This window comes from Nothobranchius furzeri, chromosome 12 (assembly GCF_043380555.1).
Source record: "Nothobranchius furzeri strain GRZ-AD chromosome 12, NfurGRZ-RIMD1, whole genome shotgun sequence".
In the NCBI taxonomy this organism is placed as follows: Eukaryota; Metazoa; Chordata; class Actinopteri; order Cyprinodontiformes; family Nothobranchiidae; genus Nothobranchius; species Nothobranchius furzeri.
The window spans coordinates 71,730,121-71,750,099 of NC_091752.1; the positions used below are offsets into that span (position 1 = coordinate 71,730,121).

General features: G+C 48.1%; 1 protein-coding gene across 1 annotated transcript; it reads left to right on the top strand.

Annotated features, from left to right (window-relative positions):
• The first annotated feature begins 1,831 nt into the window (after window positions 1-1,831).
• gng13b (guanine nucleotide binding protein (G protein), gamma 13b) lies at window positions 1,832-10,582 on the top strand. Its single transcript, XM_015976122.3, has 3 exons — window positions 1,832-2,059; window positions 9,666-9,792; window positions 10,339-10,582. The coding sequence occupies exons 2-3, from the start codon at window positions 9,695-9,697 to the stop codon at window positions 10,442-10,444; spliced, it is 204 nt and encodes a 67-aa protein (XP_015831608.1). The 5' UTR covers window positions 1,832-2,059; window positions 9,666-9,694; the 3' UTR covers window positions 10,445-10,582.
• Window positions 10,583-19,979: the final 9,397 nt, after the last annotated feature.

Genomic DNA, 19,979 nt, shown 5'->3' on the forward strand with positions numbered 1-19,979 from the left:
CACCCTCCTGGTAATTGCTGAGTCAGCACAGACTGGACGGTGAGTCTGAGAGCAGCACTGGGATGGAAACAGGAGCAGGTAGCTACAGGTGTCTGTGGAAATGGGTTAGGGCTCAATCCTGCATCATTCCTGTCTGAGGCTTCACTTCAGAGGAACAGAGTTCACATCCCTCATCTGATTGGCCCAGGGCTTCAGTGTCATTTCTCCATTATTTCAGCAGAAAAATAAAGAATTCCCCACTGAACACGACTCAGCTGCTGATATTTAAAAACTGAACTGAACATTAGCTCAATTTCTCCAAACACAGGCTGTTCAGGGAGCCACACTGAAAACTGCTGCTGAACACGGGTCAAACCGGACCAGGCCTGGGGTGTTTTAACTCCCCGGGGTTGGGTTTAACCCAGCCACCCAACACATCTGTGTCCTAGAGCTGAAGCTGGAACCAATAGGAGCATGACCTGTGGCTGACTCCAGGACAACTCCTAAGCCCCGCCTCCTCCATGTAAACAAATGTGACATTTTCCTGATAAGAAGATATACCTCAGACATTTTCCCAGTAGCTTCACTTCCCAACAGCAGAAAAAGGTAAAGACATTATTTTCTATGTGAGTTTAAAATAATAAAATAACCAACCTGTTAGAAAATCATTGGTCTTAATAAGAATCTGTGTTTTAAAAGAGGATAGCACAGGCGCTTTTAAATCTGGTCTTAAAACGCATCTTTAACCAGAGCTCTCAGGTTAAATTAGCTTTGTAGCACTTTGAGATTTGTTTCCAGTGTAAAGTGCTTTATAAATCAAATCTGTATTATTATTATTATTATTATTATTATTATTATTATTATTAATAAAGAAATGCTCATAACACGGAACAGAATAAAGACAGTGAACTTCATACAAAACAACACGAAATGATGAAAATTCATGTTTTATGTTCCAAAGAGTTTTATTTAACTGGACTGGACCAAAGACATGTGACCTAACCTGGAACCCAACAGGATCTGATTTAATCATTTCTGGTCTGGTGGACCAAAACGGATTATGTTAAAAACGATTCTGGAAGCAAAGGTTCCCACACGAAAGACCAGTTAGTCCCATTAGTGGTGGTGAGTTCAGGGACCAGGAAAATAAACCCGAATTTTAAATATCTGATTGGCCGGTCACACACTGACTCATTATCAGATGGTTTAACCCTAACCAGTCTCTGTTCCGGATTAATCTACAGAGGTAATAATAATAATAATAATAATAATAATAATAATAATAATAGAGGATCTGGTCCCTTAGTTGTTATTATAATTATAATAAAAACAATTTTAAAAACAAATTTCATAATTAATATTTTAAGGACATTGTTTGTGGTTAACCACAGCCTATAGTTGTGTGTGTGTGTGTGTGTGTGTGTGTGTGTGTGTGTGTGTGTGTGTGTGTGTGTGTGTGTGTGTGTGTGTGTGTGTGTGTGTGTGTGTTTCCTCCTATTCTAAGTGGAAATCTATTTCGGGTAATGTCCATATTTGGTCAGAAATCAAGAGTCTGGCAAAGGGGGCAAAAATGTGTCCGCACACGCGCACACGCGCGGGCTGTGCAGAAAGTTTGAAGGGTTTCCGTCCGGTGCGGTGGTTCAAACGCATCCTCAGGGAGCATCTCCTCCCCCACACACACACACACACACACACACACACACACACACACACACACACACACACACACACACACACACACACACACACACACACACACACACACACACACACAGATAAAGGAGGGTCCCAGCAGAACCGGAGCGCTACTTCTTCTTTGAGTTCCTCCTCTCCGCCTCGCTCCCGGCCAGCACCGGAACCGGTTACCGGGCAGACCCAGACTGCTCGTCATCCGTTGCACTGCTCGTACTGCGGATTTTCATCCTCACTCACCCCCAGCGGATACCGGCAGAGCTCCGCCTCAGACAGAGACCAGACTCGCAGGAACGGACCGGGAGATCAGCGCCGATCTGCTGCAGCACCGTCTCCGGTTCCTCCCTCCGGTACCTCCAGACCTGGGAGAGCAACAGCCGCCAGTGAGGTAGGATTGTCCTCCGGTATCCCTCATCACACCGGCTCCGGTTCCAGATGAATTTCACCAACAATCCTTCCTGGCCGGTATTTAGAAGTGACGTAACAGTTCCGAGCTTTAGACGGTTCCGGTTCCTTCACCAAACTGCACCGAGCCGGAACCAGTGGAGCATATGGACCCCCCAGGACCGGGTCCCAGTGACCTTGTACTGTAGACACACACTTGGACATTTAGGTGGTTTTGGCTTTCCCTACCTTTGGTCTGTCGTCTCCTTTCATCTTCAGGCTTTCAGCTTTAGAAAATGACGTCATAACAATCAGTTTGACAAACTATCTTTAATTATGAAATTAACAAGATGGCTGCCACCAGTCTGCTATACTGGTGCCCATCACACTCTCATCACTCTACTGTTGAGTGGTTCTGAAGCGGGGGCCCGCGGCCCCGGGGGGCCCAGTCTGTGCTGAGGTAGGGAGGTTACCAAGAAACAAAACGACCTTTTATCATTTGTAGAGATGACATCATAACATGTAATAAGTTAGGAGTCCCACTAGACATCCCACACCGGTGGGATTCATCTCCACGTCTGAGCCGTCGCCGTGTGCAGCGGTGGCTATCAGGTGGTTTCACACGCCCGTAAAAGCGCCGTGGCTCTACGCGTGTGATGGAGATAGTGAGTCACGTGTAACGTGTAGGGTTGGTTGGTGGTGAATGTTGTATAACCCGCTGGTGTTGAGGAGGCCCGTGTGATCAGACGTAATCCCGTCCAGTCCATTTCCACATTGATGAGATTCCATCGATCGGATCATCCCGGTACAGACACGGCCGTCCTGCTGCGATGTCATCTGGACCGGTTCCAGTCCGTCAGATCTCACTGAACTCATCATCTTGTTGAAGCTCTGGTCCTGAACATCAGATCCTTCTGTTCCCGTCTCCACTCTCAGATGGTCAGAGGAGCTCTGCCTCCTCCTTTCTATTTTTAGACTATTTACAACGCAGCAGCCGTACACACGCCGAGAGCTGCCGCTGCTTCCAGCTCCTCGTCTCTCAGCATCCGACCTTCTGCCGCGCGCCGTCCTGCTCCTCACCGCCGTCACCAGGCCGAGGGTTGTTGGTTGGTGGCTTCGAGCTTAAAACAGCAGTCACAGGAGTCAGATATGATCACACACACATACACACACACACACACGCACACACACACACACACACACACACACACACACACACATACACACACACACACACACTAGGGTTTGATGATGGCAGAAGAGAAGAGCCTAAAGGGTAATCTTTAGATGTTTGTGACCCAAATCACTGTCCGACCTACATTACCCCCCAACAACACACACACACACACACACACACACACACACACACACCAGAACATGTACCTCACTGCGGTACCAGAACAATAACACATCTCTGCACCCTGTGACGGATCCACCCGGTCGCTCTCCCGTCTCCTGAAGCGAATTCGTCCTCGTTGGGGTTTCGGAGAGCTGGATGGTGGGGGACGCCCTGGACCGGTCTCTGGTCCATCACAGGGACAAGCAGCCTAGCATGCATGTTTTCAGTTTGAGGTGGGAAACCTGCACGTGCGTGAGGAGTACATGCAGGGATTTGAACCTGCAGCTGTCCTGCTGTGAGGCAACGGCTTCAGCCTGCAGCCCAAACCCGGGTCAGATTAGAACTCAGACCCAGCTTCTCAGATGTTCTTCAGGGTTTTCTCACAGCGCAGCTGGTCCAGAGCTCCAGCAGCATTTCATCAGAGTTTTATCTCAACAGCAAAACAATTCACTGACCTCCAGGCTCCTGTAGCAGCTCTTCTCTGCTTTTACAGCAGCAGGGTTTCAGTCAGGTTAGATCACAAACTCGCTTCTCGGGTGTTTAAACCATCATGTTTCACAGATTCTTGGATGTTAGGGATTATTATGGGAGTCCATTTTCCTTTTAGAGTGGATAAAACCTTATTTCCTCTCCTCATGTGCTCACGGTCACAAACGAGCAGCATCCTCCCCTCCAAGCAGAGCTAGCCCTTTAGTTTTATGTCTCTTCATGTCCAGGAAGCTCATTTTCCCGTTTTCCATGTAGGTCAAACTTTCCAAATCCGATGGTTGAACTGCGTCTGCTCTTCCTCCCTCCATTCATCGGTCTCGTTTCCACCACTTATCTGGATCCACTCTGGGAGCTTAAAGGATGCGTTTTCCACCCCCCACCCCCCCGTCAGCCCTCCATGTTCACTTTGCTTTCAGCTCCCGTAAGCTTCTTAAGCCCACTTCCACAACAGCCGTTTTGGCTTGACAGTGTGTCACCACACACGTGACACGCACTAATCATCATATATGACTTGTACCACATAACTTTTAATCTGAAGCTACATATGAAGCATATTCAGGGCAGAGTATTGTTCCTGTTAGTGTTTAGTGTGAGATGATAGTAAATATTCCCGTTCTTTCTCCAACAACTTTACCTGATAGTAAGCTAACTTTAGGCAAACCAGCAGCACAACAAATATTTTCTAATAAGACTCACAAACCTGAGTCAGCACCAGTCTCATCAAAGCTGGGGTTCTGTCGCCGTACTTTTGGTCTAAAAAACGTCCTCATGTCCATCTTCACTCATGCGTTTCAGGCAGAGAGTGTAGAAGAAGCCGGCTGCTGAAGGGCTTCTTCTTCAGTGGTGGAGGCTCAGGCAGGCTGTATACAAACTACTGCCAGCTGCTCCCTCTCTGTTGGACTTTGGTACTGCATGTTACTTCCGCGATTTAGATCCGGGGCTTTTCATAAAACATCCGGGGCTTCAGCCCAAGTAGCCGGGCCTAACGCCGCCCCTGTTGTGCTGAAACCAAGCCCCCACAATGCAGCTCCAAAATTGAATCAAACCCGCAAGTACCATAAATTGCAGTTCCACCCTCATCCACTAGGGGCTGTTGTCAGAAGCGAGCAAATCCTCATTGACTCCCATGTTAAAAATACCAATTTCACAGCAGAAATAAACATGTTTACAGCCTGGTACCAGAACATGTTTTAGGTTTAAATGATCTAGTTTACACTCATGACAACTCTGAAGGGGGTGAATGTTTTTCTCACTCTTCTGTTTAAGTGTATTAAAAGCCTAAAATTCAGTATAATTAATGAGCATCAGACCCACGTGACCACAGAGCTAGCTCCGTGGAAAGGCCTCAGTAGAGCCTCGGTCTGGCCTGGAAACTGTTCCGGGATTTTGAGTCTCTGTGTGTGTGTATTCTGTTTTGGATATTATTTGTGCAATTGTTGGACAAAATGACTTGCTGTGGCATTAATTGCACTAATAGAGCATCCAAGGAGTCTCCACTTCATTATTTTCAGTAAGTAAAATTATATTTATGTATTTTAGGTCACTGCCGAGCTGAGCTTAGATGTTAACATGTACTGTTTAACCATGAAATTTAAATGTAATAGGGTAAAACCCAGTGCATTTAACATAATGCTGCACTTTAGAAAATGGGTTGAAATATAACATGTTGGTGGAGCTGGGTTCCCTCTATCGGCTTGTGGAGCTCTCGGAGACCGATGTTTTCCACCCGGTTCTCCCCTCCCCGCAGCTCGGCGCGTCTCTGTCTGATCGCGGCTCCTGTCTGCTGCGCGGGCTAACGGCTTGTGGAGCTCTGGGAAACCTTTCCACCCGGTTCTCCCCAGCGGCAGCTCTGCGCATCTCAGATCGCAGCGGCGCTTATCTGCTGTGCGGCTGCCGGCTTGTGGAGCTCTCTGTGTTCCACCCGGTTTTACCCAGCGGTCAGCCCGGCGTATCTCTGACTCAGAAGCTCTGGTGTTGTGCACAGTTAACTCCGGTTGTAGCTAGGTTGCTACCTCCGTTAGCTTAGCTCCCACCTCCGCGTTAGCTTCATGTTAGCTTGTAGCTAGTTCGACCGGGTGTCGTCAGTTGATCCCAGCCTTACAGCCCCACCCTCAGCTCCTCCTCTCTTCCCTTTTATGGAATTGTCTGGGCTTGACAGAACCTGTGACACGGTCAAAATGGCGGTGGTGGCCACCTCCCATTTAGCCTCAAAAACATGATATTGGAGCCTATGGACAGGAGATGTCCAGTATATTTATGTCGATGGCTGAAACACATCTCACTTCCTGTCTGGCTCGTGTCATTCCTTCAACAATCCAGAAAAAATGGAGTCCATGCAGAAACCTTCTAGAGCATCCTGATCTGCAGCCGGTGTGAGCGCTCTGATGAGACTCCGTGATTTTGGGTCTTTGTGGACGCCGGCTGGAAACCGGAGAGAGTCTTATGTGCCGTCTGAAAATAAAGACGACTCCGATAAAAGCTCAGTCAGCAACTTTTAATGGAAACAAGCCAACAAGAAAACGCTGGTTGTCGGCACGGTAACAGCAAACATAATGGCACGTGCTGAGGGTAATGACACTGTTATTGGGTTAGCCATCAACATGACTAGCTCACTGTAATCATCAGCAGCTAGCTAGCTACCTTCAGGAGGCGTCTGCCACTGTTCCACGTCGGCCACAACACGCCTCGCCCTCGATCTACCTGAGAAGACAGATTCAGCCTCATCTGTGCCCCAGACAAGCTGGTTCCCAAAGTCAGAGACTCTCTTGGTCAGCTTGCTTCTCACACCAAACCTTCCGTCAGGAATCTTGGCGTGACCTTTGACCCAGCTCTCACCCTGGATTCTCATGTCAGTTCTCTTGTTGGCTCTTCCTTCTTCCATCTCAGGAACGTTGCTAAGCTGAGTCCCATTCTGTCCCGCTCTGAACTTGAGACAGTTCTCCACACCTTCATCTCCTCACGCTTAGACTACTGTAACTCTCTTTTCACGTGTCTGAGCAGAACCTCCCTGAACCGTCTACAGGTGGTTCAGAACGCCTGTGCTCGGCTTCTGACCAAGTCCTCCAAACACACCCACATCACCCCGCTTCTCCTCCAGCTTCACTGGCTGCCAGTCAACTTCAGGGTTCATTTCAAGATCCTGGTTCTGGTCTATCGGGCCTTACATGGACAAGCACCATCTTACATTGGTGATCTTCTTAGTCCCTACACCCCCAGCAGGTCCCTGAGGTCCAGTGATCAAAGCCTACTGGTTGTGCAGCACCAGGCTAAAGGTCAAAAACAAAAAGAAATTAAGGTATAAAAAATATTTAAAATGATTAAAAATATGTTCAAAATGAGAAAAATAAATATTTTGTTTAAAAAAACTGTAAGGAGAGGGAGAGAGAAAATGAAAGTAAAGAGGGAAATCAGTGGATCCAAGGAAAGGCGGAATAAGGAAAAGGAGGTGATGAAGGTCACACAAAAGCCAGCTTGAACAAGTGAGAACCTCCAAACATCTCTGGTCCTTGAGGACAGCTGCTGCAGTCAAAACACGGTCTTGTTTTCTACTTTCCACCAGCTTTTGGTCACGATGAACTGGTCAGTTCCTCTCTGCACGGACTGTCAGGCTCTAAACAAAGGACCACCCACTCCTGGAACATAAATAGATTTATCTCCATCCAACAGCAGACATGGACCAGGTGTCTGGAGACACACGTCTGCTGCTGAGCTTTAATCCCATTCTTCATAGATGGAAACAGGATGGATGCAGGCTTATTTCTGACCTCAGCGGTGACCGCTAGCTCCCATGTTAGCATTGATAGCAGCTGAAGCTAACAGGGGGACACGCTGGACAGGTCTCCTGTTGGGACCGTGGTTGGGACACAGAGACAACCAACCAGCCAGACCTAGGGACACTTGTCCAGCTGATCTGACATGCATGCTTTTAATCTGTGGGAGGAAACCAGAGTACCTGCAGAACAGATACACATGTGTGAGGAGAACATGCTAACACCACGCAGAAAAGCTGCAGCTGGGATTGGAACCTGCAACCTTCCACACAGTCACGTACCTAAAGAATCCAGATTTACAGCTCAGGAACAGACGGACAGAAATCAGAGGAAAGATTAAATGAAAGAGGACGAGTGGATAAAAGAGAAACTTGTGAGTGGAAGGTAGAAGATGGCCGCTTAGCTTCTAGATGCCGACTGCTGCAGTTAGACAGAGGGAAGGGTCCAGACCTGCTGCCGTCCCCAAGCATGCTGCTGAAACCTGATCTCACACAGGAAGTGGTCATCAGACCTGCTACTGGACTCACACACATGCATGCACACACACACACACACACACGCACACATGCATACATGCACACACACATGCATGCACATACACACTCACACACACACACAGGCATGCACACACACATGCATACATGCACACACAAACTCACACTCATACACACACACACAGGCACGCACACACACACACACACACACACACACACACACACACACACACACACACACACACACACACACACACACACACACACACACACCCACCTGGAGCAGAAGCCAGTCTCAGGCCTCGGCCCGGTTCTGCCTTCATCTCGGTTTCTTGCTTTCAGTCAGATTGTGGGTCAGAGTAAAACTCTTCATCTCGTCTACAGAAAGGGTGGCGCTGGAGTCCTCTCAGCCCAGACGGAGAAGCACGGAGTGGAAGTCCTGCCACTTTCTTCCCCAGATGTCTTCTCCAGCTCATCTTTCAGCACAAACCTCACATTTCAGTTTTACACCAGCCACCCTTTTCCTCTGCAACGAGCTGAAGTGATGTTTTTATCACTTCTCACTAAATCAGAGCTACTATTTCTGGCCTCGGACTCCAAGCCACAGAAAACAAAGGGGTTGTTTCTGATTTTCATGTTGGAGCTGCTAAACACGATCCCTCGCCAGCAGCGTCCAGAGCTGCTGGACCTGCATGGACACAGGATGCAAGTAGGAAGTGAGAGAAAGCAGGAGGAGGAGCAGGAGGGAGTGAAAGCCTCATAACCCACCGGAAGAGGCCGGATCCTCTGGGACGCTCCGGGCTCGCGTCCATCAGAGTCCTCCAGAACCAACCGGTCACATTCCTGCTTGTTCCTGATGTGGCTGTGAAGTATTTAGAGTTGTGAAGCGCTGAGGACTACCGATGTAGGCCCAGGCTGTCGTTGTGTGTGTGTGTGTCGTTGTGAGCTCTGATGAAGGTCGGAGCGTTATTAAAGACTTCAGATCTCAGTCAAACACAAGATTTAACCCAGAACGTCAGAAGCTGCAGAAACGGGTCCATCGTTTGTGCCTCCGCACGGCGGGGCCAACACTCCCACCTTCAGCAGGGTGGGGCGGTTCCACGGTCCTGGTGGCTTCTGCACGTCTAAAGATGGAGTGAAAGAGCTCCTCCTCAGGGAGGAGTCACATTCATGATCTCATCTAAAACTCAACAAGACCAGCCCTGCTGCTCCCTGCCTTCACTGAAGACGCGTGTCCTTTCTGAGGAGAGGGAGGGAGCGTTACATAACAGCGTCGCCTTTACCTGAGGGAGCTTCAGACGGTCGTAGGCTCGGCCGGGAACTGGGACAGCGCACACCTACATGCTGTTCATTCTCTTCTTCCTGTTAAATAAAAGGTGTTCACTCTCACTGCGGGAGGCAGCTCTGCTGTCATTCTGAGCACAAGACCAGAGATGAGTCGAAGGTGTCGGGGTGCAGGTCGGGTGTTTGGAGTTTAGTTGTGCATTAACAGACCTCTGGTCCTCCCTCTCTGTGCAGGTAGAAGAGCCCATCATCAGGCTGCAGTCATGGATGAGATGGACCTGCCCCAGATGAAGAAGGAGGTGGAGAGCCTCAAATACCAGCTGGCCTTCAAACGAGAGAAATCCTCCAAAACAGTCACAGAGTGAGTAGTTACCACGGCAACGGCGCACTGCGGTGGTCGTTTCTGCTCAGCAGGAAAAGTCTAAAACCCAGTCAGAGCTCCCTCCTAAACTCGGTCGACTCGACACCGACGTGCATGCCACGGGTTTCAGGTCCGGGTCAGGACCCACGATGCAGGTCGGGGGGCAAAGACTCGAATGACCCAGCCGGGGTTAGAGTTTAGCGGTGACCGCGGTCGAGGTGACGCCACCAGAGGTTACAGACATAAACACACGAGCCTTCACGTCCACTCGGAGGGTTAACGCACACACCTCCGTTGTCATGACAACCAACTCAAGCACAGCAACACAAGCTCACGGGGCACGTTCAAGAGCGTCAGGAACATCCGACACTACAAACACCCAAGCAGATCGGTAAAGGAGCTACAGATCTCCAGATGAGCGGAGTAAACATCTCCCGCTCTTCTCGGCGGAGCGGCGAATGAAAATCAGACGGGTTTCTTCTGGTTGTTGCTTTGCTCGTCTTGTAAAATAAAACTGAAACCTGTTTTTGTCTGTCTGTCACAAAGTTTGGTGAAGTGGATAGAGGACGGAGTCCCCGAAGATCCCTTCCTGAACCCGGAGTTGATGAAGAACAACCCGTGGGTGGAGAAAGGAAAATGCATCCTTCTCTAGGAAGAACGTCGCCGTGAGCGCCCTGCAGGAGGCTGACCCCACCTCCTGAGCGGGACAGCATCTACCTACCAACCTCTCACCATGAATGTACTACAGCGGACCCCCTACACACACACACACACACGCACACACACACACACACACACACACACACACACACACACACACGCACACGCCTCTAGCTGACACCAGGCCGCTGAGACACACTTTCTCCTCCCTGCAGGCGCACTCCTGATTCGGGGTTTGATTGTGACTATTTAATAACGTAGTTATGCAGCAGACATGTTCCTAGCAACGTTCCTCCAGTTGTGATGAGTCCAGATGTTCCACATCCTCACTGCCAAACCTTAGGAGTGCGTTTGTGCAGCAACGTCTTCGAAAAACCACTTTTCTACTTTAAGGGAAAAAGATTTCATTGCGTTACTATGGGGTGGGGGGTGGGGGGGGGGATTACAGATTAGGACGGAGCTGGTGTGGATGACTTTAAGATGGCGTCCTCCAACCCAAACCCTAAAGCCCGACGCCGAGCCAACGGCGATCCTGCTCCTCCGCTGACTCCAGACGCCCGCCTCCATGGATGAAACAATCACAGCTTGACTTCTGATCCAGCAGCACACTTTAACCTTTTATGCATGAGGTCACTGGGGCGTGCAGGAGGCAGCATGTTACCATAGCAACAGCAACAAGACAGGAAGTCTGCTGACCAAACTATTTACTGATGTTTTCGGCAGCATTCGGAGCTAAATGCATGAGACGGATGCTGTACAGCAGCATAAACAAATCCACGTTTCAGTCCTCAGTGCGTCAGTTCTGCAGCTGACAGCTGTTTCCAACAGACCATAATAGTAACCCCACCCTGCATCATCAACATCAGCACGACTGACCCAGCTATTGACTAAGTTGTACTTCATAAAAACAGGGAAGATGGTGGAAAAGTCAAAGAAACCAAAGATCCAGACCCGCTCTTGTCACTCCTGCTCGTCTCTTCCAGGATGATTTAGTTGCGTAAATCTCACGTTTCACCGTAGCCGCCATGTTGGCGTCAGTCGCGGATCACCACCCTTGTTTTGACTCAAGGCTACCCAATCACATTGTAGTGATGATGTCATGTGACCTCCAGTTTACATCCCGGTCTAGGGCCATGCCAACATCCAGGATGTTAGCGCTAAAGCTGTGTCGTCATGGAGACACAGTCTTGCTGCTGCCTGATTGGATAGCTGCCGTGTTGGCCCTGGGCCGGGATTAAACCACACCTTCCTCCGCTGCTAGTTCAAACGTCTAACAGGAGTGATTAACTTGGCTATGAGTGACCAGACTGGATGTCCACAACTTGGTCCCTCGCTGTCGTGGCTCGGGCGTTTGCACCAGTGCACTCGCTGATGTCAGACGGAGGTTTCACAGCGGAGCTCTCAGGCCTCTGGAGGTTCCCGCTAGCCCTCTCCTCCTCCTGAGCTACGGCCCTACAGACCACAAACATCCCTCCGCTCGCATGTACAGACAAACCCCCTTTAACTTATTAACTTATTAACTTATTTATTTATTTATGGATAAGAGCTTCTCTTCACCTTAGCTTATTTCTACGAGAGCACGCCGCCTTCATGAAGAAGCACCTTCTACTGCTGCCTTCTACTCATTCTCCTCTAAACCAGGATGTAAATATCCAGGCCCGAGGTTCTGACACCATCACCGACCTCCGAGCTGGCCTGAGAGTGCACGACACACACACACACACACACACACACACACACACACACACACACACACACACACACACACGGTGGAACATCAGTACCGTACTGATCCCCGCCACATTCACCACAGCAGGAAATGGTTTTTATTTATTGTCCTGTGACGGTGAGTTAAAGCGGTACGAGAGCTTGGGGGGGGGGGGGGGGGGGGATTCCTACAACTATGTAAACAGTTGAGATGAATGTCATAAATGCATGAAACCACCTGCATGTTCTCTGCATTCATGTAGGTCACTCCTCCTCTAAACGTGTCGTAACGATTGTTGACGTCCACAAGTTCTTCTGGTAGATTTGAGTTCTGATCCCAAACGCTTTAATCCATGTAAACGTCCATGTTGTGTTTTTTATCTTTCCATTAAAGCTAAAACCTTTATCTATCACCACAAGCTGACATCAGACCCCTGGAGCATCAGGATTAGTACCTTCATCATCTCTACCGCCCTCTGCTGGAGGGTCGTCAGGTGGCGAGGCCCAGTCGTGTTGCTACGGTATCGTTATTCAACTATGTCATAAAATCAGATAGATTATTAGGGAGTAGTAATGTAAACACGAGAGTTAAAGACTTTATCACCATCTCGTCTCTCGTCTCGTCTTCCTCCGCTTATCCGGGTCCGGGTCGCGGGGGCAGCATCCCAACTAGGGAGCTCCAGGCCGTCCTCTCCCCGGCCTTGTCCACCAGCTCCTCCGGCAGGACCCCAAGGCGTTCCCGGACCAGATTGGAGATGTAACCTCTCCAACGTGTCCTGGGTCGACCCGGGGGCCTTCTGCCGGCAGGACATGCCCGAAACACCTCCCCGGGGAGGCGTCCAGGAGGCATCCTGACCAGATGCCCAAACCACCCATTATTATTATTAATATTAATAATAATATTATTATTAATTTTATTATTATTATTATTATTATTAATATATTTTTCCCTACAGAACACATCTGTTTTATTCCTTAATTTGACATCATGGAAATTTGAATTCTGTCTGTCGGATGGAAAACTTTAAACACACGACTCTGAGACGCCTCGTACACACACACACACACACACACACACACACACACACACACACACACACACACACACACACACACACACACACACACACACACACACACACACACTAAAACCGTCGTTACCCTGTTGATAATCAGGTGCTAATAGCTAGGTTTGGGTTAAACCTCCTGTGTGTTTCCGCACCACCGTTAGACGGGGATCCCAGATAAGACTCGAGCGTTTATGTTAGACCGACTCGTACAGACTAGAGGACGACGCTGTAGGGGGAGGACCTTCATCCCTGAAACCTACATTTATAAACTACATGTTTAAACATTCTGAGTTGAAGTCTTGATGTTTGGGTTTAAAACGTTTGTTTCTTTGATGGATGACGGAAGCAGACGAGGACGCGTGGCGGTCGGTCCCGTTGCTTATCTGGTTTGCTTTGATCTGACCTGAACGTGTCTGTTACTGATATTTAACGACTGCATAAGACCTGATCTCATATTTAGCATCATATTCTTCGTAAGAGTGCTTTGGAAAAATTATGCATTAGATCAAAGTCCTAGTATAAAGATGAGCAATAAATGAAAGTCCATTTTTTATTGGATGTTTTACAAAACTGTTTACCTTCTGGAATAAAGTAGAAGACTTTTAGACAAGCTGATGTCTCCGCTGTTTTCCTTCTTCTTTGTTTCGGGGGAACGAACCAAAAGCACTCGTGGTGGACGGCTGATCCCTCCGTCAGACGCGTGACCTCCAAGTTTAGAAGTAAAGGTTCCACATGGAGCTGTTTAGAGATTCCTTTAAGTAGATTTTACATCAACTGAATGACATCGACAAGCCTTAAAGTGTGTTCTGCCTCCTTTAGTTTTACATCGTAGACTCATGAAACCACTGAAAGGATTAAATAATCCAGGTGGAGCATCAGGATATTCAGTTCTGCTGCTCCTGGTGGAGGATCTGCAGGTGGAGAGGGCCAATTTTATTGCTTTAATATGTAGTTATGGTGGGATAGAAGTGATTATTACATCATTTTTATATTAACATTGGATAAAACACAGTTTCTGAGAGTGAAGCCCTGGTCGGACTGGGTCATGCAGGTTTGAATCTTAGCTTGTAAAGCCGCTTCCTCGACCTTATCGGGGTGCTGTACAACACACAAGACCATATAAAACAGCCAGAAAAGGATCAAACCTAATTAAAAACTTCCTAAAATGTGTTTAGCTGCTTAAAAGCTGATGTAGTGAAAACTGTAAACTGTTCCTTAATGTCAGGTATTTTCCTACATCACTGAAACGGCTGCTGTTGAGCCTCTTCTAGAGAAACGGAAACTAGATCCTAAGTGATGAAGAACCACAGACCATCTCTAACCTCCCCTTCATGAGAAAATGGCTGAAAAAGCTGTTATGATCCAGCTGAACAGCTTTGTAGAGACAAACACCTGCTAGATAGTGTCCAGTCAGGCTGTAGACAACACCACAGCACTGAGACCGCACTGATTAAAGCATTACATGATATTCGTCTAAATACAGATTCAGGTAGAACATCTGTCCTGATGATGCTCCATCTCACTGCAGCTCTTCTTACTGTGGACCACAACATCCTTCTGGTAGGCTCCTAACCTGGGTGGGACCTTCAGGAACAGTCCATAGTTGGTTCCGATCTTATCAGGGTTAGGTTGTTTCTACTGGTGATCACAAATCAGAGCTGACCACCATCACATGTGGGGTCCCCCAAGGCTCAGTTATTGGACCACTGCTCTTCGATCTGTCAATGCTCCCCCGGGTCAGGTCACACACAACAACATGACCTATCACTGGCTGTATTTGGTAGAACGTGTTGCAAGGCTCTGCTCCCTTATTGATCCACAATAATACCAGACCTGAGTAATAGAAAGCAGGTTAGGGGTAAAGCGAGGACACTTCTCTGCGTCCATGTGGCCGTCCGAGCCTGGCTCCTCATCAGCTGCCTCTGTGTCTTCCTGTAGGTCTCATCGCTGCTGAAGCACATTGGATGATCCGGCCATGCTGCCGACCACTAGACAGCTTTGGTCTGGACATCTAAAGCTACTGTTAATGCTAGCCGACATGGCTGTGAATCTGCAGCTAGCATCATTTTAGCTGCTGCAGCTAACTGCAGCACTTCTGTACAGATGTATGAATACTTCATTCTCTAAAACAGCATTTATTGAGAGACTGACAGTTGTGTAAAGGTTTCATTTAAAATGGTCACGGGGTTCGGGTTCGGGTCACGTGGCTGTGTTAGGTTAATAACCTGCTAGCCATCCTTTAAACACGTGGAGGACAAACGGCGCCTGCTACAGGAAATGATAGATCCCATTAAAGCGGCAGGAGGAGGAGACGAAGCTACAGCCTCCTTTCCTGTTTGCTGCTTTTATCTCTCATGAATAATAGAAGAGACGTCTTTTGTCCTCACGCTTTCTCTCACCTCATCTACTGTTCAGCATCCTGTCCTACATCAGATTTCACCCACAGCCAGTCTAACGTTGGGTAGAAACAGGAACAGCAGAAAGAGTCCTGATATGAGAAACTTCTTCTTTTAGAGCGTCCAGTCAGATTTTTGACAGAATCCTGAGAGATTCTCGTGAAAATTACGACACGCAGGGTGTGTCTGCTTTTTATAGGTCAGATCCTCGCAATCCTTTCAATGCACACACACACACACACACACACACACACACACACACACACACACACACACACACACGCTAATGGACTCCATCCCCGTTAGCCCCACTGCCAAATCCTCATTCTCATTGTCCCTTTTGCCCTGAAATCCTCAAACCGTCCCATTGGACACACACACACACACACACACACACACACACACACACACACACACACACACACACACACACACACCATCCTTGGCCCTTTATCCTGGTCGGTTCCCGGTTGGTCTTAATGCACCAGTTAATGGCTCTCTCTGACCCCTCTCAGATTACGTTCTCACACACAAATGCACATACCAGTGCACCTGCTGCACCAGTGTGTGTGTGTGTGTGTGTGTGGGGGGGGGGGGGCAAAACCAGACAAACACACACACAAGGTCAGTAATCTCTAATGTACATTTTGCTCGTGGGGATAATCTCAGTGCCCCTCACACACACACACACACACACACACACACACACACACACACACACACACACACACACACACACATGCACACACACACATACACGTTCTGTGCTGCTGACTTTCATGTCTCTACATGTCGTTAGACACTCTTTTGCCATGTTGTGTGAAACTCCTGATCTTATGAATGTTTCCTAAGCTCCGCCCCCTCCACAACAGCAAAACAAGTCATTAGAGGGAGCTGTCAGTCCACAACAACGTGACCCCATCATGCACTGCTAGGCGATGGTGGAAGAAGAAGTTTTCAAAGCAGGAACCTAAAGAAGTACCGAAGTTACCGTTCCTCGACAGCTCTCGCTTCGTTACTCTTTTCGTGTTTTCGTGCCTTTAAGCATCAACTCTTTAGCAGCTAACATGAAAACCCAGTCCTGCCTCTAGAGTGAAGTTCTGGAGAGGAGATATAAGCCATGTGTCATGGTCTGCGTCCTGCGTCCCCCCCGTGTGCCTCCTTCTGTTCCCCAGCCCACTCCAGGTTCTCCCCTTAGGTTTCTGCGCCCCTTTAGGTCTCCAACCCCTCCAGGTTTCCCAGGTTCACTTCTTCTTTGGGTTTCTTTGTATTATCTAGCTAGTTTTTCCCTGTTGTTTTCATAGGTTCAGGTTCCTTCCTTGGTCCTTCCCCACCGGGTTATTAGTTCTCCTTTCCTCCTTAGATCATTGGTTATTTGTCTTGTTCTTCTAGTCTTTAGGTTTGGTTATTAATCATAGGTCATGTTTTATTTTCCCTCCTCAGCTTAGGTTGCTCTCCCTGATTAGTAGATTCATTTCACCAGGTTTCTCTCTCCCCACGCACCTCCCCATCTCCCAATCATCCTGCCCCGTGTATAAAACCCTGTCTGCGTCTCAATTTGTTGTTGGTCCATTGTTTGTGTCAGCGTTGTCTCGCCTCCTCTCTAGGTGTCTGGTGTTTTGGGTTTCTCCAGGTCTGATTCTAGGATTTTTTAGATTTTTGGTTTTTGGCTTCCAGCCCTTTTGGATTTATCTCTTAATAAAGGATTGTTACGTTCTTCTACTACTCCTGGCTCGTGTCATCCTGGTTCTGCATTTTGGGTCCTAACCTTCCCCCCACTCACATCGTGACACCATGGGTGTCAAGGAACATTGCCTTGATGTCTTGGCCCCGCCCCGGTTGCCTAGGAGATACGTCATCAGAAACCGCCAATGTTCATGTTCTACCAAGGCATGTGTTCTCCATTTGTTAGCCGTTTAGCTAGCTAAGCAAGGATACACGGGAGGTGTCTTGTAGCCTAGCCTTGGTCAAAAATTACCCACAATACACCGCGGTATTTTCAAAAGGACGGTGGATCAGAAGCCAGCAGCGACTTCGGGAACAATTTTCAAGTTTAAAAGTAAGTCAACTTATTTAAAATGTTTTTTTAGATCCAAAGAAGTTATCTATGGTTGGTTAGTTGCTTAGTAGTTGCAGCTTTGGTGGCTAGTGGGTAGTAACTCACTTATATATTTAATATAACAAATATATACACAATTTCAAAAGTTAAAGGCTTGTTATATATTTATATAGAGCTCCGGGAGTTGACGCCACATCTCCCGGCATGCAACAGTTCAAATCGAAACTGCGCCATCTTGGCAGGCAGAAGCCCGCAGCTGGACTATTTGTTATTGTCAGAAAACTTAATCAAACCGGAAATATGGTAGATTCCTGTTGTGCCCCAGGATGCAGAACAGATGCGGACGACATAAGGAATGAGCCATCTACAGGATTCCCCAAGATCCGGAGCGCCGCAAACGTTGGATCATTGTAATAAAACGCGCTAGTGACCGGGATAAAATGAAGCTGTGGGATCCCGAGAGTAAAGGTTTTCACTTATGCAGCGACCGCTTCATATCAGGTACTTAAACCAACGTTTCCTCAACTGTGTATGGTATTTATTTTAAATGCTTTTATTACGATTCTTAGTGGGCTTCCTAAACTTATTTTGGCGGGGCTTTTTCTGTCTTATTACTCATAGCAACAAGTAAACATCACGTAAAACGTTGCCTCGTGAGTTCTGCGTGCTGCCGTTTACGTGTTTTATGATCACAGCAATTAACCGGCTAAGCTGTATTTAATTTTTAAGCAATGGTTGATCAATTATCAGATCACACATAAAAAGCACTTTGGATTGCTGTTATCTGTCTCACTGAGACCGATCTCAGACAGATCCTGAGACGCTCCTGCCTGACATCTTTATTTTATTCATGGAAAACAATCAGACTAGTGATTTCTCTTGGCGTTCAGTTTATACATTCAAACAGCACAGCACTCTATTTAAACTACTTACGTGTAAATCTCTTATTTGACCATCCATCCATTTTCATCCGCTTATTCGGAGTCGGGTTGCAGGGGCAGTAGCGCCGAGAGGCCCAGACTTCCCTCTCCCCAGCCACTTGGGCCAGCTCCTCCGGAGGAATCCCAAGGGGTTCCCCGGCCAGGTCTGGTAAGAAGTCTGCTCCGACAGCTTCTGGCATTTTTAAAAAGTATCCCAGGGGCACGGTAAGGGTTGGAGAGGTTTAGTCTATTTAATTTCTGACTATATAAAACGATTTCTTCGGTTTTAAAGTGTGAAGTAAACTGAGACGAAGCAAAATCCAAGCCGATCCCGTTCATTTAGTTTACCTTTGTTGCCTGCCAACATGGCGTCTACTCTCTGAGAGTCACGTGACGTCCGGAGCTCTATAGAAACTAATACGTATAAAATATAACGTTATCTCCCGTGTCACGTAACATTACGTGACCGTTGTGGAAGCCGCGGTCACGTGATGCAAGTCTGTTCCATTTAACCGTTTTCTTTGACCGAGGAAGGAGAAACATTGAGAAACAGCCATAATCTCCTGCTCTGCTTGATGACGTCACACTGTGAACGCCAGCTTTTAGGCCCATTTAGGATAACAGCTGATTTTTATTCTCCTTCTATCTCGAGGCTGGGGATGATGCTGATGCCCTTGTGTCGGGCTTCCTGCACCTCCTGCAGCTGAGGAACCGCCGTTGTCAGGGTGGAACAAAGGAGATCTCTGGTCGACTCTCAGTGCTTCCACTTGGTCGTGTGATGTTCAGCACGTCAGATGGCACACACGCCACCCAAGAGCTGCAGAACTGTAATCAGGTTTCACACACACGCCTGTGTGGAGCGCTCGCTTTGCATTGCCTCCTCACAGTTACAAAGGTTGCTGGTTCAACGCCAGCTGATGTTGTGTGTGTTTACATCGAGCTCTCCAGCGCTCGTGCCCAGTTCAGCATTTGTTATTTCTGAGTCGTTTTAGTTTCCTGTGTACAGATCCGGTCCTCAGACGGACCACAGCTCTCTCAGCTGGCAGCTGAGACCGAACGGGAGACGTCTGCTAAAGCCAGACAGGAGCTGCCGCTCTGAGGGTGAGGGAAGTCGTGTGGCCCCTGGTTGCGTCTGTAGACTCTCCAGCAGAATGCTGTGGTGCAGTACTGTGCCAAAGGTTAAGGCAGGTGTGGAAAAACGCCGTAAACAAAGAATATTTCAGGAAAATAAGTGATTGTCAGTGAGCCCGAACATCATTCAGAACCATCTTCATGAACAAGAGCCTGAAGTTCTGGAAGAGCTGGTGTGGGTCCTGATGCCATCACCACGGAGCGTGTCTGGGACCACATGGAGAGACAGAAGGATGAGCCTCAT

Excerpts from the sequence above, each read along its gene's own strand:
- gng13b (XM_015976122.3), top strand. The coding sequence starts at position 9,695 with ATGGATGAGATGGACCTGCCCCAGATGAAGAAGGAGGTGGAGAGCCTC. Across the intron at positions 9,793-10,338 it reads TCCTCCAAAACAGTCACAGA|TTTGGTGAAGTGGATAGAGG; the intron begins GTGAGTAGTTAC and ends TCTGTCACAAAG.